The following is a 15,570-nucleotide window of genomic DNA, read 5'->3' as shown; positions in this document are numbered from 1 at the left end:
GCTGTGTGGCCATGTCGTCCTCTGGCATTGGGATCTGAGGACTCGCACAGGCGCTGGGGCCCGGGCACCCAGAGGGGGTCGGGCTGGGACCCTCCCCTCCCCCGCACACTCCCACCTGTGTACAGGACAGGAATATGGCCTATCTGAGCCACTGAGCCCAGCCGGAGGCTTGAGACTTGCGTCCTCTGCTCCCAGCTGGCTCTGTTCCTAACAGAGGAGCCCGCCAGCCTGGAGCGTCTGACCGGGGATCACAGGGCAGCTCTAACTCCTGCCACCTGACGCCGTGCCTCCTGGGAGACGGGCAGGGTCCTGGGCACCTCAGGACTCCCCTCCTCCCTGCCTTCCTGCGTGCCCCCTCCCACACACCCTTGGTGGGCCGGGTGAGCGTGCGGGTTAAGGGAACAGAGGCCCATGGACCCGAGAGATGCGCAGGTGGGGCCGGGGGCCAGCGTGGCTGGTTGGTTGTCAGTCCTGTCCCCGGAGTGAGACAGACTTCCGTGGGCTATGGGGGCAGGGCCACACGCCATTCACCTTGCCCGACGCACAGACACATGAAGCCAGCACCTGCCTCGGGTGAGTGTGGGGCTGGTGCCAACCCTGGGCGTCGCTCCGTGGCAACCTGTTGTCGCAGAAGCCCAGAGCCATGCCTCTGGGAACGGAGTCAGGGGTGACAGCCTTTCCCAGCGGATTCCGCGTGTCTGGCTTGAAGCCGCCAGAGGTGCTACAGGAGGGAGGGCGGGCCCGTGGCCAGGCCGGGTGCTGGTGGCTTCAGCCTCGCCAGCTCCGTCACGGGCACTCGGGCCTCCTCACTTGGCCACTCAGCTGCGGGCACCCGGGCCCCGGAGTGCGCCTTCCCAGGACCCTGGATCTCCACCCTGCTCCCCTCACGGCCGGCAGCCCTCCCCCCCGGCAGCCCTCCCCCCCCCACCGCTCAGCAGATTAAGCCCTGGCAAGCACAGGCCCCTTCTGCCCCGGGACGTGAACTGCCTGCCCAAGGGAGGGTGGGTGGGTGCACCCGTGCCCCAGGGGCTGCCTGCTGCCACCGCTCAGCCCCTCCCAGCACAAGGCCCGAGGGGACACCTGTGCCATGGCCCTGGCCCCCTTGAGTTTTGTCACAAGAGGCAGGGGGAGTGGGGATGTGTGTCTGAGCCCCCCCACTTGTGCTCTGCCTGCCCCCACCTTGTCATGTGAACTGTCCCGTTGCTAGAAACTTCTTTTCTTCTGGGGCCCCATCTCTGAACCCCACACGGCCCGCCCTGTCCCTGTGCTGGGACGATGACCGCCATGGGGGTGGGGGCCTCCACCCTCCTTTCCACGGTGGCCTAAACCCAGTGTTGGCAGCCTCTGCTGCCACGCTTCACCCCACCCCGGAACTGGAAGTTTCCACCCATTTGGCCTTCTCCCCAGGGGTGGGGAGGCGGGTGTCTGTGGAGCCACCAGGTTCTGTAGCCCACCTTCACCTGGACCGAGGAAGTCTGCTCCAGGGTCTCAGCTTTGTATCCCCCATCACTGCCAAAAGCACACACACAGCAGGGTCTCCCCTCCTACCAGCCATCAGCTCCATGGAGTGGCCCTGGGGACACCACAGCCTGACTGCCCACGTCCCCCCGCCGAACCCATTGAGGTCCCCAAGGCCATGTTGTTCCCTTCACCCTGAGCCAACTTCCTGACCAGCCAGCCCGGGAAGGGCACCGTCATGCCAGCCAGGAGCCTTGGGGTGTGGAAAGACCCGGGTGCCCCTCTGTGGGCCCCAGGCCAGCCACCCTGGTCCCCAGCATCCTAACCCTCTCCATCTGCTGGGCCATGGCCACTCCTGGCTGACCTGCTCTCCCTACGGTCCCACCAGCCCCAGCAAAGCTGCTTCAAGGACCCCGGAGCCCCGAGAAGTGTGAGGGGGCTATGTTGGAAGAGCGGACACAGACTGCCACAGCAGCCCCCCAAGGCCACTCCCGGCCACCCCTCCTGTCTTCTGTGGTCAGCGGAGCCAGGATCAGCCCTGGGACCTGCTTATGGAAGCTGCCACGGTCGGCCAGCCGTGAGGGGTGACAGTGTCTTAGCTTTGGTCAGCTTTCCCCACGTGGGGCGAGGAGCAGACTGTCCCCACGTCAAGGTCGGAAGAGTGGCTGTTTTGCCCTCTGACGGAGGCCCCGGAGAAGCAGCACTCACTCCTGAGCTTCCCTGGCCCCTGGTGGCCCTGTCCCCCCACCAGCTCTGACACAAGAGCACTGCCACTTGCTGACAGGAGCTTTGTCTTGAACAAGACTGGATTGCTCACCACCTGGCCCAGGATCAGCCCCCCTACGAGACTGGACGTCAGCCGCAAAAGGCCATCGCTATGCAACTTTGTCATATTGAGGGAACGTCGGTGGAGATTCCTGCCTCCTGGGGGTCTTTCTCAGTAAGGGGATGACCCCCTAGGGCGCACCAGGCAGTGTCTGGGGACATCTATGTTTGTCACACTGGGGGTGTCCTGGCACCCGGTGGGTGGGGCCGGCATGCCGCTCAGCCCCCGCAGTGCCCTGGACACCCCCGCAGGGGATGCTCCCACTGTGCTGAATGTCCTTGGTGCAGACAGGGAGAGATGCTGCCTTGAGTCACAGGAAGTGATGGTGAGTCGCGTGTAGAGGCTAGTTAGCCGTGAGATCCTGTGTGCGTGTGCGAAAGAGGGAGGCGCACACCTGCTGACAGACAGCGTAGCACACTCGGCCGGGACTGGAGGCGCCGCCGTCACGGCGTGGACGTGAGTGCCCAGACCGCACACCCTGCTTTCTGTCTTAAATAACCGCAGCCTCAGCTCAGAACACCGGGCACCAACCTCGTCTGCGTGGACTTGGCAGGGTCGGGGCCGCCCCCGGCCACCTGATTGGCCCTGACCCGGCAGGTTCCTGGATGGGCAGGATTCGGGGGGGGGGGGGGTGCCCTGGGCTGGGGGCGCCACTCAGAGCTCTACCAGGAGGAGAGTTACCTCCAACCGGGCTCCGGTCGTCGGCCAAGCCCACTGGAGCGTTTGCCTCCACCAGGAAGTCCCTGGCCCCACCCTCAGCCCTCTGAGGTCTGCTGTGCATAGGGGCTCACGGCATAGGCGACAGCTGGATGGAGTCACCCAGATTCCCCTCCCTCATCTGGAGACAGGAGGAAATTACGAGGCGGCACCCAGGCCTCGTGGATTGAATCAACCTTAATAGCAGCGTGTCAGGGCTTCTGTTGTCTGCTGTTTGCGTCTCTGGTGGAGAAGTTATTAGTGTGGGGCGGGGAGGGGCAGCACCGGTTCCCGGCCGGTGTCTTTCCAGCCCCCAAGACAGGCAGTGGATGGGATGGTGCCTCCACGGATGGTGTCAGACCTCCCCTGGCCACTGGCTCTGGACCCTCGGCCCTGTCAGGAAGAGGGAGGCACACATCCCACCTGGCCCAGCCCGCGCCCGCCCTGAACTGTGCACCAGCTTGTGGACAAAGCCAGTGACCAACCTTTCCGACCTTCCCGGAGCCTCCTGCAGGCGGAGAGGGGTCCACTATAGGGCACGGGTGTCATCCCAGAGGATCCTGGAACTGTCCTCTGGGCGGTCAGGTGCTGAAGCCACATTAGGCCGAAGCAGGGAGAAGCCCTTCCGTGTCCCGTCACCCCAAAGGCCTCTGTAGCTCCCGGGGCAGGGACCGCTGGCCTGGCTGGCTGCGGTGTCCCAACTGCGGGCTGTGATCGCGGGCTGCCCACCCTGGCTGGACAGATGGGCAGTTCGGAGCTCCCACTCCCGCAGCGCACGGGAGGCATGACCCAAGTAAACTGCTGCCACAGCTGGTGGGGCCTCTCCCTCAAGGGACCGGCTGGGCCTCCCTCTGACCACTTGGGCCGATGGCCGAGAACACTGTCTCCATCTCGGCGCCATAGACATTTGGGACACTCTTACCCAGTGCAGGGTGGGAGCGGCATTCTGGCTGCGGGGTGGGGCTGCCGGATTTGCATCTCTGCCAAGGCCCCCCGGTTATGCTGGTCTGGGGACACGTTTGGAATCCGTTGCCCTCCTCTGGGCTCCCTCCCCCAGACCTGCCGACACAGGACTGTCCTGGGCACTGTGCAGGGGCGGGGGGGAGGGAGGGAGCAGCAGCCCCAGCCCCTGCCCACGTGATGCCAGGAGTACCCCAACTGTGGCGACTACAGATGTTCCCAGACACGGCCCCGTGTCCCCTGGGAGCAGACTCACCCAAGGGTGAGGCCCACCACCCTGGGACGCATAGCAGCTCACCTAGTGAGGGGACAGATGACACCCACGGGCAGTGCAGTATCAGGTGACAATGACAGAAAAAGCAAAGCGAAGGGAGAGAGACAAGGAAAATGGAAACAATGTTAGCAACATGGTCCGGGAGGAAATCTCTACGAGCCACTCGAGTCCCAAGAAGATGGGGAAAGAACTTTTCCAGTGGTGGTGGGGGGGGAGGTGGGCAGGCTGTGCAAAGGCCTTGAGGTCTCTGGGAGTCGTGGCCCTTTTTTCTGACCGACCACAGCCACCCTGGCATCACATCGCTTTATCCTGCCAGTGCAAAGACTTCAGTGACCCCGTACTTGGGGAGGAACCCCGGGCTGCCTCCACTGGCCCGCCAGGTGGCTTCGGTGAGGATCCATCCTCTTTCAACCGGGGCTGGGGTCCAGCTCCTGCAGAGACTGACTGGCAGGAATTCGGGCTCGGGAGGGCCAGCCCATTCATTTTTCAGGGCAAACTGAGTTTTGACAAATGATTTTCTTCTTTTCAAATGTTGACACCAAACTTAAAAAAAACAAAAAAGCCTTTGTGGGGCAAACTGCATCTGTTAGAGGCTGTGTGACACTCAGCCTCTGCTTTGCCCACCTAATTGCATTAATCCTGGGAGCACAGAGCCAGAGAATGCATCTCAGCCACCTTCCTCCCCCCACGGTACCACCGGGAGTGGGGGACGGGGGGTGGGGGGGGGGAGGAGGAGATGAGCATTGGGACAGGGACAATTCCCATGGGCTGCCAGGCCAGGCCAGGCCAGGCGCTGGGACTTTGCAGGTGAATGCTGGTCCATTGCAGCGGAGAGGGCTTCTGCAGGACAGGGATGGCCAGCCAGGGACAGCAAGAAGTCTGGGTGGCGGCTTCAGAGCTGGAGGGACTCGAGTTCCAGCTCCAGCCGGCCTCTTGCCAGCACATACCCATGCTCACAAAGGCCAAGGCCCCCCGGCCGGCCGTAGGCAAGGGTCACGGCTATCCTAGTTTGGGGTGCTCCGATGGCGACTTGGGCCCCCATGCCCTGGGAGAGCAGGGAGGGGACTCGGGCCTGTCCTCCCCCAGCTCACAAGGCCAAGAGCCTGGCCTGGGAGCTATAAATAGCCACAGAGAGGAGCTGCTGGCTGCGCCCACGCTCCTACGCATGAGTCAGCCTGCCCTGGCCTGGGCAGGCACCCGGAGGAGCCGGAGAGCTGGCCAGAGGCTGGAGGCCCAAGCCAAGTGTGGGCCGGTCGCTCGGGAGACCACGGCAGGCAGGCCATCGGAGTGGAAGGGAGCGGGGCTGTCGCCGCGGGGTACCCATGTGCCTGGCAGCCCCACGTAGGCGGACGTCATCCGGATCACTCCCTGCAGCCCTGAGAGACAACAGTGATCTTCATTCGCAGATGAGGAAACTGAGGCTCAGAGGGGCGCTTGGCTGGGACATGGCAACCCAGACCAAGAGTTCTTACCTATCTGCCGATCGGGCTGTCTTCATCTCTGGTTGAGGGCACCCCAAGATGAGGGGCTGGGGCCAGATCACGCTCTGAGGTGCCCCAACAGGACAGGAGGGAAGTGTTCCCGGGGAACAGCTCCAAGCAGCCCCCAGGGACCAGGAGGAGCGCTCAGGCCAGGCCTCAGAGGAACTTGAACGCCAGGCTGAGAAGCTGGCGAAGGGAGCCACAGGCAGCATTAGAGTATTAGAGGCCCGTGTTGGAAGCTGGGCATTCAGTGCCCGGGAGGAAGGAGAGTTGGAGGGGTGATCCTGGGAGACCAGGAAGGAGGCAGGTGAGAGAGGCCTGCAGATGAGGGTCTGGAGGGTCTGGATCGGGGAGAAATGGGGGCCTCTGAGCCCCAGAAGCAGGACGAACCTCAGCCCAGCCTCTGTGGGAGCCAGGTGGCTCTGAGGGACAGTGAAACAGTGGCCACGTTTCCAAGGGGAGCAGGAAGCATCCACCTCAGTCAGAGCCATGGAGACGATGAGTCAATGAGGATCCAGAAGCCAAAAGCCCGAGGGGCCTGTAGGCTCCAGCCGACCATCTGCTCACACACCTCATGATGGGGAGCTCACCACCTATCAAACACCATTTACCCTCCCACTGTTCTGGCCCCAGAGAGTCCCTTCTTGTGGGACCTTGGTGTCGACCTTCCCATCAAGGGGCACCTTCCTCTAACGGGCTTTTTGGAGCCTGGGGCTGTCATGCCCCCCCTTAGCCCAGCTGCTGCACCTGACAGTCCAGTCTCCGAGATGAGCCTCTGCCCTCCGTCCTGTTTTTCAGGAGCTATCTTGTTGCCTTAAACCGGACACACGGACACCAAACGCACGGGCACTTCAGAAAGGCAAACATTTATTCTCAGCGACAACTCCTACCAGAGGAAGATAGACGTTTCCGACAACAAAACCACCAACCCGGCTCCGAAGCCCCCTTTGGTCACCCCTCCATTCAAATGGGCCCCCAGTCTTACAGCTGCCATCCCCCGACCCAGACCTAGCGGGGTCTTCACTTCCTCTCCTCTCTCGCTCTGTTCTGCGGCCCCTGCCGGGCGAAGCCCCTCAGGTGGGGGCAGGGTCTCCAGGTACCTTCCCACTGCCCCCCAGCTGCTGCCTCAGACGTCTCCTTGTCGGAGATGCCGTCTTCGTCCCAGCAACAGCCCCACTCTAGTGTGGGGCGCCACCAACCCACCCCCGCCCCCGCCGGCCCCTTCTGCTCCCCCAGCCCCTCATGTGCACTTCTGCCAACGGCCCCCTCCCTTTGCTCCCCGGGTGACCTCGACTCTGCCCGGCTCTTGCCCAGCTCCTGGCTCCGGGGTGACCCTGGGGCGCAGGGGCCCCCCGGAGGCAGACCCCACCCCACGGCGCCCCCGCGGCCCGGCGGCTCCCCGGTGCGCCGGCAGGGGCGCGTGTGCGCGGGGCGGGGGTCGGCGCGGCGGTGACCTTGGCCGGGCGCGGGTCCCCGGGGAGGGGCGGAGCGCGGCGCCCGGCGGGCGGGGACGGGCGGGGACGGGCGCGGGCGCGGCGGCGGCGGCGGCGGCGGCGGCGGCTCGGGCGGGCGGGCGGCGGGCGCGCGGGGGGCGGCGGCGCCCGAGCGGACACGAGCCGGCCAGCAGCAGCCGCGGCGGCGCCGCAGGACGAGCGCCCAGGTAGGCGGCCGGGGCGGGGGGCCGGGGCGCCGGGCCCCGCCGCCCCCCCACGCGCGCGCCCCTCCTTTGTCCGAGCCCCACCCTCCCGGCCGCGGGGCCGGGCCCTCCTCCTCCCGGCGGCCCCCCCACCGGAGCCCCCTCCCCAGATCCGAGGGGCCCCGGCCCTCGGCGCGCCCACCTTGGACAGCTCCCCCTCCGCGCCCTCCCGCCCCCGCGGTACTTGCCGGGCGCCCCTCGGCCAAGCCGGCCCCTCCCCCAGGTCCAGCGCGGGCCCCCTCTCTGGGTGGGTCGGTCCCGCTCAGTCAGAGCCCCCTCCGCGCGGGGCCGGTTGGGCCCTGGGCCCGTCTTCCCGCGGAGCACCGGCTCAGCTTCCCGCCCCTCGGCCGAACCAAGCCCCTCGCCCGGGAGCCCCTCCCCTGGTCGGGCCCTTCCCCCACCACTGAGATCCTCCGCTGGCCAAGGGGAGCCCCGTGGGCCGGTCCCCTGAGTGTGCCTCCCCTCCCTCAGGCCCCCTGTCATCCAACCCCTAGGTCCCTAAGCCAGACCCCTCCCCCCATTTGGTTGAGCCCTGCTGCGTGCGTGCGTGTGTGTGTGTGTGTGTGTGTGTGTGTGTGTGTGTGTGTGTGTCCTGTGCCCTCCCCTGGGCCCCGGCCTGTTCTCCTGGCCCCAGGAGTGTTGGGGAGGGCTGCCTTGCACAGGAGGAGGTCTGTGTAGCCAACCAGGGCCCAGTTCAAATCCTGCTCTGCTCTGTGACCTTGAGCTAGTCCCCCCCACCCCTGGAGCCTCCTGCCGTGCCCCCTACCCCCACCCCGCAGGAGGAGGAAGAGGGTGAGATTCAAACAGCACAAGGTAGGTGCCTGGCACGGGTTATTGAATGGGGGCTCCTACTCCGGGGTCGCAGGGCCCTTTCTAGAGGACACCATGCTGAGGGGCCTGGAGTCCTGCCAGGGGGTCTGCACCCGGAGCAGGACAAGGGCGGTCTGGGTCTCCCAGCCAGTCATGGCGGTGCCTGGCTGCACACTCACGTGCCCTCTTCTCTGGGTGCCCACCCGGGGAAGGGCAGTGCCTGCCGAGCTGGCCGGTGCCCCTCGCCACCCCCCTCCCCCGCCGCCGGCTCCCAATGGTGAGAATTGCTGTGCACATCACCCCATGCCTATCCAGTCTACTAGGAGGTAGTACTGGGAAGCCTGTAGAGGCAGGCCTGGCACGTGAGTGGGGTATGTGTCTGCTGTTACTTTTATCGTTCTGTCTCTGGCGAACCGGGTACCTGTGGTCCTTCAGAACCTGCCCTGAGCCCTGGTGATTGACAGTTATGACTGCCCATCTTTACCGGAAGCCCCCGTGTGCCGGGAGCCTGGCCATGGGCTTTATCCGGCTCCCACAGTGCTCGCCCCAGCAACCTGTGGAGCAGGCAGCGTGCCTGCTCACATTCACAGAGGACAAAACCACGGCTTGGGGGCCCCGGCTGACCTTCCCGGGTTCTCACCACCTGGTCTTACACCCCTACACACCCGAGGGAGGTGACTTGGTCCAGGTGCGATCTTACGTCTCCTCTCTCCCACTGCGGACCTACCTCTGTACTCAGGGACCCTCAGAGACAGCTGGGAAGAAAGAAGGGAAGGGGTGTCCTGCTTTTCCTAAGTAAGGACACAGGCTGGGGACAGGCCTTCTGCTATCCCACCCCCAGCCCAGGGCTCTCCCCCCAACCTCCATCCTTTCAGGGATTGTTGTGCTGTGTGAGCTCCTGAGGCCACTGGACCTCTCTGACTACAGGTGCGGAGAGAGATGATAGGGGGATGCCCTTTCAGGAGGTTCTGTTCCTACAGACAACAGCAGACCCGAACCGGAGGCCAGGACAGGCCAGACTATCCTCTGGGTGCAGAGTGCAGGAAGGGGGGACCTTTCTCTCTGGGCTCAGTTTAGTTTTCTCACCTCCAATCTGGGCTGCTGTCAGAAATCAGGGCCACGATTTGCAAGATTGTGACTCTTGGACGTCCAGCATCAGGACCGCACTTATGGGATAAGAGGGGAGCGGCTTTGCAGTGCAAGTTCCCTGGGCCACCAGGTTTGTCACTTCCGGGCCCAAGAGGACAGGCCTGTTAAAGACACGCGGTTCCCGTGAGCTTCAGGGACCTCTGGGCTGGGGGAAGGGCAGGAAGCCTGTGGTTGTCGGAGAGAGGCACCAGTTCACCCACCTCACAGAAGAGGACACTGAGGCTCAGGGTCACAGAGCCAGGTCTGCTGGCTTCTAAGAACTCACGGCCGTGCTAGGAAGGGAAGGAGAAGCCAGGGCAGCCTGGGGGAGGGGGACGTGCAGGTGCGGAAAGAGGTTCGTGCACTGCACGCCGCATCCCTGCACCTCTTCCAGCCCAGGGTCCCCTGGGAAGGAGCTTGGGCCCCAGGTTGTGTCGGGGCTGGGAAGCGAGCGAAGGAGGCTGGCTCCAAGCCTGCCTGCAGGCTAGAGTTGCCAAGTCAGCCAAATCAACCAGAGGGCCTTCCCAGGATGCGGGAGAAGCGCCGTCTCCTCTGAGAAGCCGCCCCTTGTACTGTATCACCTCACCCCCAGGGGCCCAGAGCTGTCCCCCCCCCCCCCTGCCTGTGGCCGTTTGTGCCTGACACTCCTCTCTGTGCAGGGTCGGTCTGGGGTTCTAGCAGCTGGCACGAGCCCTCCCGGCCCTGACCCCCACCCACCGCGTGGAAGATGCCTGAACAGAGCAACGACTACCGAGTGGTGGTGTTCGGGGCGGGCGGCGTGGGCAAGAGCTCGCTGGTGCTTCGCTTCGTCAAGGGCACGTTCCGGGACACCTACATCCCCACCATCGAGGACACCTACCGGCAGGTGATCAGCTGCGACAAGAGCGTATGCACGCTGCAGATCACCGACACCACGGGCAGCCACCAGTTCCCGGCCATGCAGCGGCTGTCCATCTCCAAGGGCCACGCCTTCATCCTGGTCTACTCCATCACCAGCAAGCAGTCCCTGGAGGAGCTGGGGCCCATCTACAAGCTCATCGTGCAGATCAAGGGCAGCGTAGAGGACATCCCCGTCATGCTGGTGGGCAACAAGTGCGATGAGACACAGCGGGAGGTGGACACCCGCGAGGCCCAGGCCGTGGCCCAGGAGTGGAAGTGCGCCTTCATGGAGACGTCGGCCAAGATGAACTACAACGTCAAGGAGCTTTTCCAGGAGCTGCTGACGCTGGAGACGCGCCGAAACATGAGCCTGAACATCGACGGCAAGCGCTCCAGCAAACAGAAGAGGACAGACCGCGTCAAGGGCAAATGCGTCCTCATGTGAGCCCGGAACGCCCGCCACCAGCCGGTCCAAGCCTCTCCCAAAGCCCCTGCTCCTCCTCCTCCTCCTCCTCCAGCCCTCCGCTCCCGTCCCTCGATCCTCCCCGCCATCCTCCCCCTTCTCCTTCTCTCTCCCTCTCATCTCTCTTCTTCCCTTCCTTCATCCAACACCTCTGCGGGGGGGAAACCGAGGCCCCAGTGAGCCCACGGCAGGTCTGGGGCTCCAACCTGGCTCTGCCGCACGGCTCTGCCTTCCCTCCTTCTCTGCCCCCCAGCCCTGTCTGCACCCCCCAAAGCCAAGTGCTGGAGGTGGCCCCCTGGATCCGCACATGAGAAAATGGGGAAGCTGCCCGTCCCCGCTGAGCCTGAGGACGCCAGGTCTCCCCTGTCTCTGCCCATCTCTGTCTCTTTCCCTTGGGTGCCCCGAGCCAGACCTGTGTCTCCCCCATTAGATCACTGTGACCTTGCTGGGGGCGGGGGGGAGAGTTGAAATGCACATGGACCTCAGAGTTCGGTTCCTCCTTTTTGGTGTTTAATATACACTGCCCCTGCTCCACCCTTCGTGACTTCTGGCCTGTGCCCCCACCCCAGGTCCCAGATCAGTCCTCACCTCTGTCCCCACAGCCTCGGTTTGGGGGTGGGGGCGGGGGGGGGAGGCTTGCAGGATGGGTCTCAGGCCACCAGGCAATAACCACAGAGCCTGCGGCAGCACCCCGCCAGCCTGGAGTCCCGCTGCTCGCCCAGCCTGAGGTGAGGCTGGGGTGCAGGCAGGGGAGGCCTAGGACTGGCCCATGGCCACAGCACAACCCAAGGGGACTGTCCAGCGTGAATATGGAGGGTGTCCCCAGACAGCGGCCCACAGACTGGCACAGTGTGTCACCACCGAGCCTCAGGCAGGGGGACATGGGGTGCTGGGGAGGCGGTACCCGGGGCCCCATCCAGGGGCAGGCGGCTGGACCCAGCACCAGCAGGATCTGAGGGGGCTCAAGGCAGAGTCTGTCTCCCCCCAGCTGTGCCCCAGAGAGAGGGGGTCTGCCCAGGAAGGCGCGTCTCCTGGGGTCAGGGCTTTACCTCCACCAGGAGACTCTGAGTGCTCCAGACTGTCTAGATAACGCCACACTCATGGGACCCCGTGGGACTGTGTCTGACAAGCCATGAAGTGGGCCGTAGGCCTGGGGGGGCGGGTGCGGTGACCATGGGTGGTGCATTTGTGCAACTTGGCGTGGACGGGCAGATGGCTTGTGTCTACGCGTACACTCGTGTGTGTTTGTGTGTGTGTGTGTGGCTGTCATTCGGGTAGGGTGTTACTGTGATAGTCTGTGTATGTAATGATGGTGTAGGCTACACGTAGGGGTGGGCAGTGCAATCGTCCATAGGAGTGGATATTTGTGTTGGTGGGAACCTTTGTACCAGCGTAAGTGTGATTGTAAGTGACCGTATTTGGGGGAGCGGGGGACGTGGTTCATAGGACAGTATCTGTAAACCGTTTCGTTCTGCCTGAGGAACACGAGGCCTGTCTGACTTTGTAGCAAGGTGGCTCTCGGCTCGAACTCTGTATCAGTCAGATGATGCTGCCTAACAAACACATGGCCACAAATCAGCAACTTGAAACAACACACGTTTATCACCTCCATCCCTGTGGGTCAGGAGCCTGGGGGTGGCTCACCTCGTCTCCTACTCGGGACCTCACGAGGCTGCGATCGGAGCACGGGCTGGCTGCAGTCTCATCTGAAGGCTGAGTGGGGAACCGTGCGCTCCCGAGCTCACACGGCTGTTGGCAACATTCAGTCTTCTGCTGTCGCGGGACCAAGGGGCTCAGTGGCTCGCTGGACGACAGCCAGAGCCACCCTCGGCTCCTCGCCACATGGGTCTCAACCTGGGGTTGCTGGCAGCGTTGGGACTGACCTGTGTGTGTGTGCGCACGTGTGAGAGAGAAAGGCCCTGTGGCTGGACAGTCGTGCGACCACGTGGGGACTGTTTGTAGGCAAGAGGGACTGTTCGTGTCCATCTTGGTAGCAGCGTGTTTGACTTTCCCTGTGTCCGTGTGACTCCACAAATGTTTACTGAGCACACTGTGTAGAGAGGGAGGGAGTGTGTGTGTGCATGTGTGTGTCACCGCCTGGCACGTGGACGGGCCCTTGGAAGAGCTGGCAGCATCCTGCCTGGGCACAGCTGGGCTCCTTCATCCTGTGGCGGGTCCAGGGCCCATCAGCATCTGGTGATGCTCCCCCCACCCCCACCCTGGGAGCTTTTCCTGGGCCTTGCCGGGCAGGTGTCTGCAGCCCTTTCTCAGGGACACACCCTGATAGCACAATCTCCCTGAGACCCCGCCCACCTCCAGGCCTTTCCCACCCCAGGCACTGGTTCCCTGGGGGGAGGGATCCTGCAGCAGGAGGGGTAGGAGCCTGCGCCTGCTGCTGGCCCTTCCTGCCTGGGCATCCCTTGTCCTGGGGACCGTGCCAGGTCATGCTTGCTGTGGTTCCACCCCTGCCCCTTCTCCCCCCCCCGCATGTGGGTGCCCCCTGCCCCCCATTGTGGGGTCTGTGTAGCATTTGCTCTAGAAATAGTCTTCCTGCAATAAAGAAGTCGATCCTGCATTCCCCATCAGTGTCCTTTCTTTGGGGGGGGGGGGAGAGGCAGCCCTGCAAAAGATGGGAAACGTGAAGGATGGGGGCAAGTGAGGAGGAGGAGGTGAGGGATGAAGGATGGAGGAGGTGGGGGATGGGGGTGAAGGGTGGGGACAAAGGAAGGGGCTGTGGGAAGAGGTCGAACGTTTGCGACGAAGACAGTTCAGCATTCCCCCCGGGGGGGCCCCCCCCACAAGAGACCTCACAGGCGCTGCTGGAGCCCATCCTCACTGCAGCCACTTGTGAGGAATGAGCAGGTGCACTGAGCCGCCTTTCACACGGGGAGGAATCCGCAGGGCCCCAGCTTCCCCATCTGCTAAATGCTGGCCTGGGGCAGAGTTTGCAAACTTACGAGCAGGGGCAAGATGAGGGTGAGAAGACTGAGGCACTCGCTAGGAGCACAGAACTTGAGTGGGGGATGCCAAGAACTCAGCCATGGAGATACATATGTCAAAGCAGTATTTAATGCAAAGGAAACCGTGGTGAAAACATACCGATGTTTTAAATAAAGACAGGATCTGTCAGGGCCTGGGAGAAGCAAAGCTCCTGGCTGGTCCGAGTGCAACGTCAGATCTTGTCTTTCCTAAAATTTTGGTATTTTTGTTCTTCCTGGATCATTTCTGCATTTATTTTGAATTTTTAAAATATTGCAGTAGCATAGTATTTATCTTGATAGCAGGCTTTTGGTTTGTTTTTCATGGGGCCCCTTTAGGCTTTGGATTTGAGGAAAGTGCTTGCCTCACCGCAGTCCCGGTCCTGCTCTGTCTTTAGGGCCACATGATGATGCCCTTGAGTGAAGCAAGCTCAGCCACGTCACCCAAGTGGCCCAGGAATGGCCAGACCTTCCTTCTGATCTTTCAAGGGTGCCTGGAAATCCAGATTTCTTCTTGTGAAACGTCCTTATTTTTAAATGTTGGCAACAAACTTACATTTTAAAAGCACTTTGGGGTCACATCTCATCCAAGGGCCACCAATCTGTGACCCTTGTTTAGGTAACAATTCCTTTGTGGAGATGTGGACTGTGGAGTGAGAGGCTGGGCCCCAGGCACTTGGTTCTCTCTGTGCACTGCCAAGGATGATCGGGAGGTTCCTGCAGGGAAGACAGGGGCCCTGTGGGGGCTCAGCTGGGAGGCCAGAGGCTCAGATCACAGAATGTCAGCTTTGCAGAAAGTTCTAGAAGTCCCAGAATCTGGAAGTCCATCATCCCCTGTGAGAAATTCTCCCCTCCGTGATTGCTGGATAATTTTGGAGACAAACCACACGTGTTTCAACATCACCGGGGGAGCTTATGAAAAATACACATTCCCTCCCCCCCCACCAAAAATAAAAATGCACATTCCAGGGGTCCAGTTCTTACAGGATTCTGTATCATTCAATGTGGGTGGGTGCCTAGGAAGGTGCTTATTTATTTATTTTATTATTTTTTTTTTAATCTTTATTTTTTTTTATTTTTGAGAGAGAGAGAGTGAGCGGGGGAGGAACAGAGAGAGGGAGACACAGAATCCTAAGCAAGCTGCAGTTTCTCTGAGCTGTCAGCACAGAGCCCGACATGGGGCTCGGGCTCACGGACTGTGAGATCACGACCCCAGCTGAAGTCAGCCTAAGTCAGACGTTTAACCGACTAAGCCACCCAGGTGCCCCAGCTGCTTTTTTAGATCCAGGCCCAGGAGTTAGGAAATTGAGAAACCCTGGAAATTATGAGATAGGCTTAGGCAAATGACCTTGGGTTTAACTTCGCTGAGACTCAGTTACCGCCGCTGTAAAACGCAGACAATGTAATTTCACCTCTTAGCCTTATGCAGAAGATTCAAAATAAGGAAGCAGTTATTACTGTCCTGCTGGTTAGGAAGCGATACACTTCTCCCTCAAGCGAGGCTAGGATGTTGGATTCGAACTCGCAGCCCCGCTGGGGATTCGAATTCACGAAGCGCCTCGCACCCGGCTTACGTCATCGAGTCACCTCTGGAAATCCGCTGGTCGTCAGCAGTGGAGTCCACCACAGCGGGACTATTTGCATATTAGCATAGCACCGCCCCCCACGCCGTGCTCTTCGTTCGCGGGTGGCCAGCGGCGGTGCCATTCAGCGCTCCGCCTTCTGGCCCCGCCCACATCGCGGGCACCGCCCCCTCGCCTGCGCGCAGCCTACCCCGCTGCCTGCCCTGCGCCCCGCCCCGGCCGGGGCCTCCCGCCGCCGAGGCTCTCGATTGGCCGAGCTGGCTGCCAGTGCCCGCCCCCCCGGGAGTAGGCCCCGCCCCGCGGTGGGAGCGGGCGCTCGCCGGCTAGGCAGCGGGTTC

At 62.6% G+C, this 15,570-nt stretch overlaps 1 protein-coding gene across 1 annotated transcript; it reads left to right on the top strand.

The window, feature by feature from the left end:
• Positions 1 to 7,274: 7,274 nt before the first annotated feature.
• DIRAS1 (DIRAS family GTPase 1) lies at positions 7,275 to 10,760 on the top strand. Its single transcript, XM_042927919.1, has 2 exons — positions 7,275 to 7,355; positions 9,989 to 10,760. Exon 2 carries the CDS (start codon positions 10,057 to 10,059, stop codon positions 10,651 to 10,653), a length of 597 nt encoding a protein of 198 aa, XP_042783853.1. The 5' UTR covers positions 7,275 to 7,355; positions 9,989 to 10,056; the 3' UTR covers positions 10,654 to 10,760.
• Positions 10,761 to 15,570: the final 4,810 nt, after the last annotated feature.

The sequence above is a fragment of the Panthera leo genome, chromosome A2 (assembly GCF_018350215.1).
Source record: "Panthera leo isolate Ple1 chromosome A2, P.leo_Ple1_pat1.1, whole genome shotgun sequence".
NCBI classification, from domain to species: Eukaryota; Metazoa; Chordata; class Mammalia; order Carnivora; family Felidae; genus Panthera; species Panthera leo.
The sequence above is the reverse complement of the archived record's forward strand: the minus strand, read 5'-3'. Positions and strand labels throughout refer to the sequence as shown.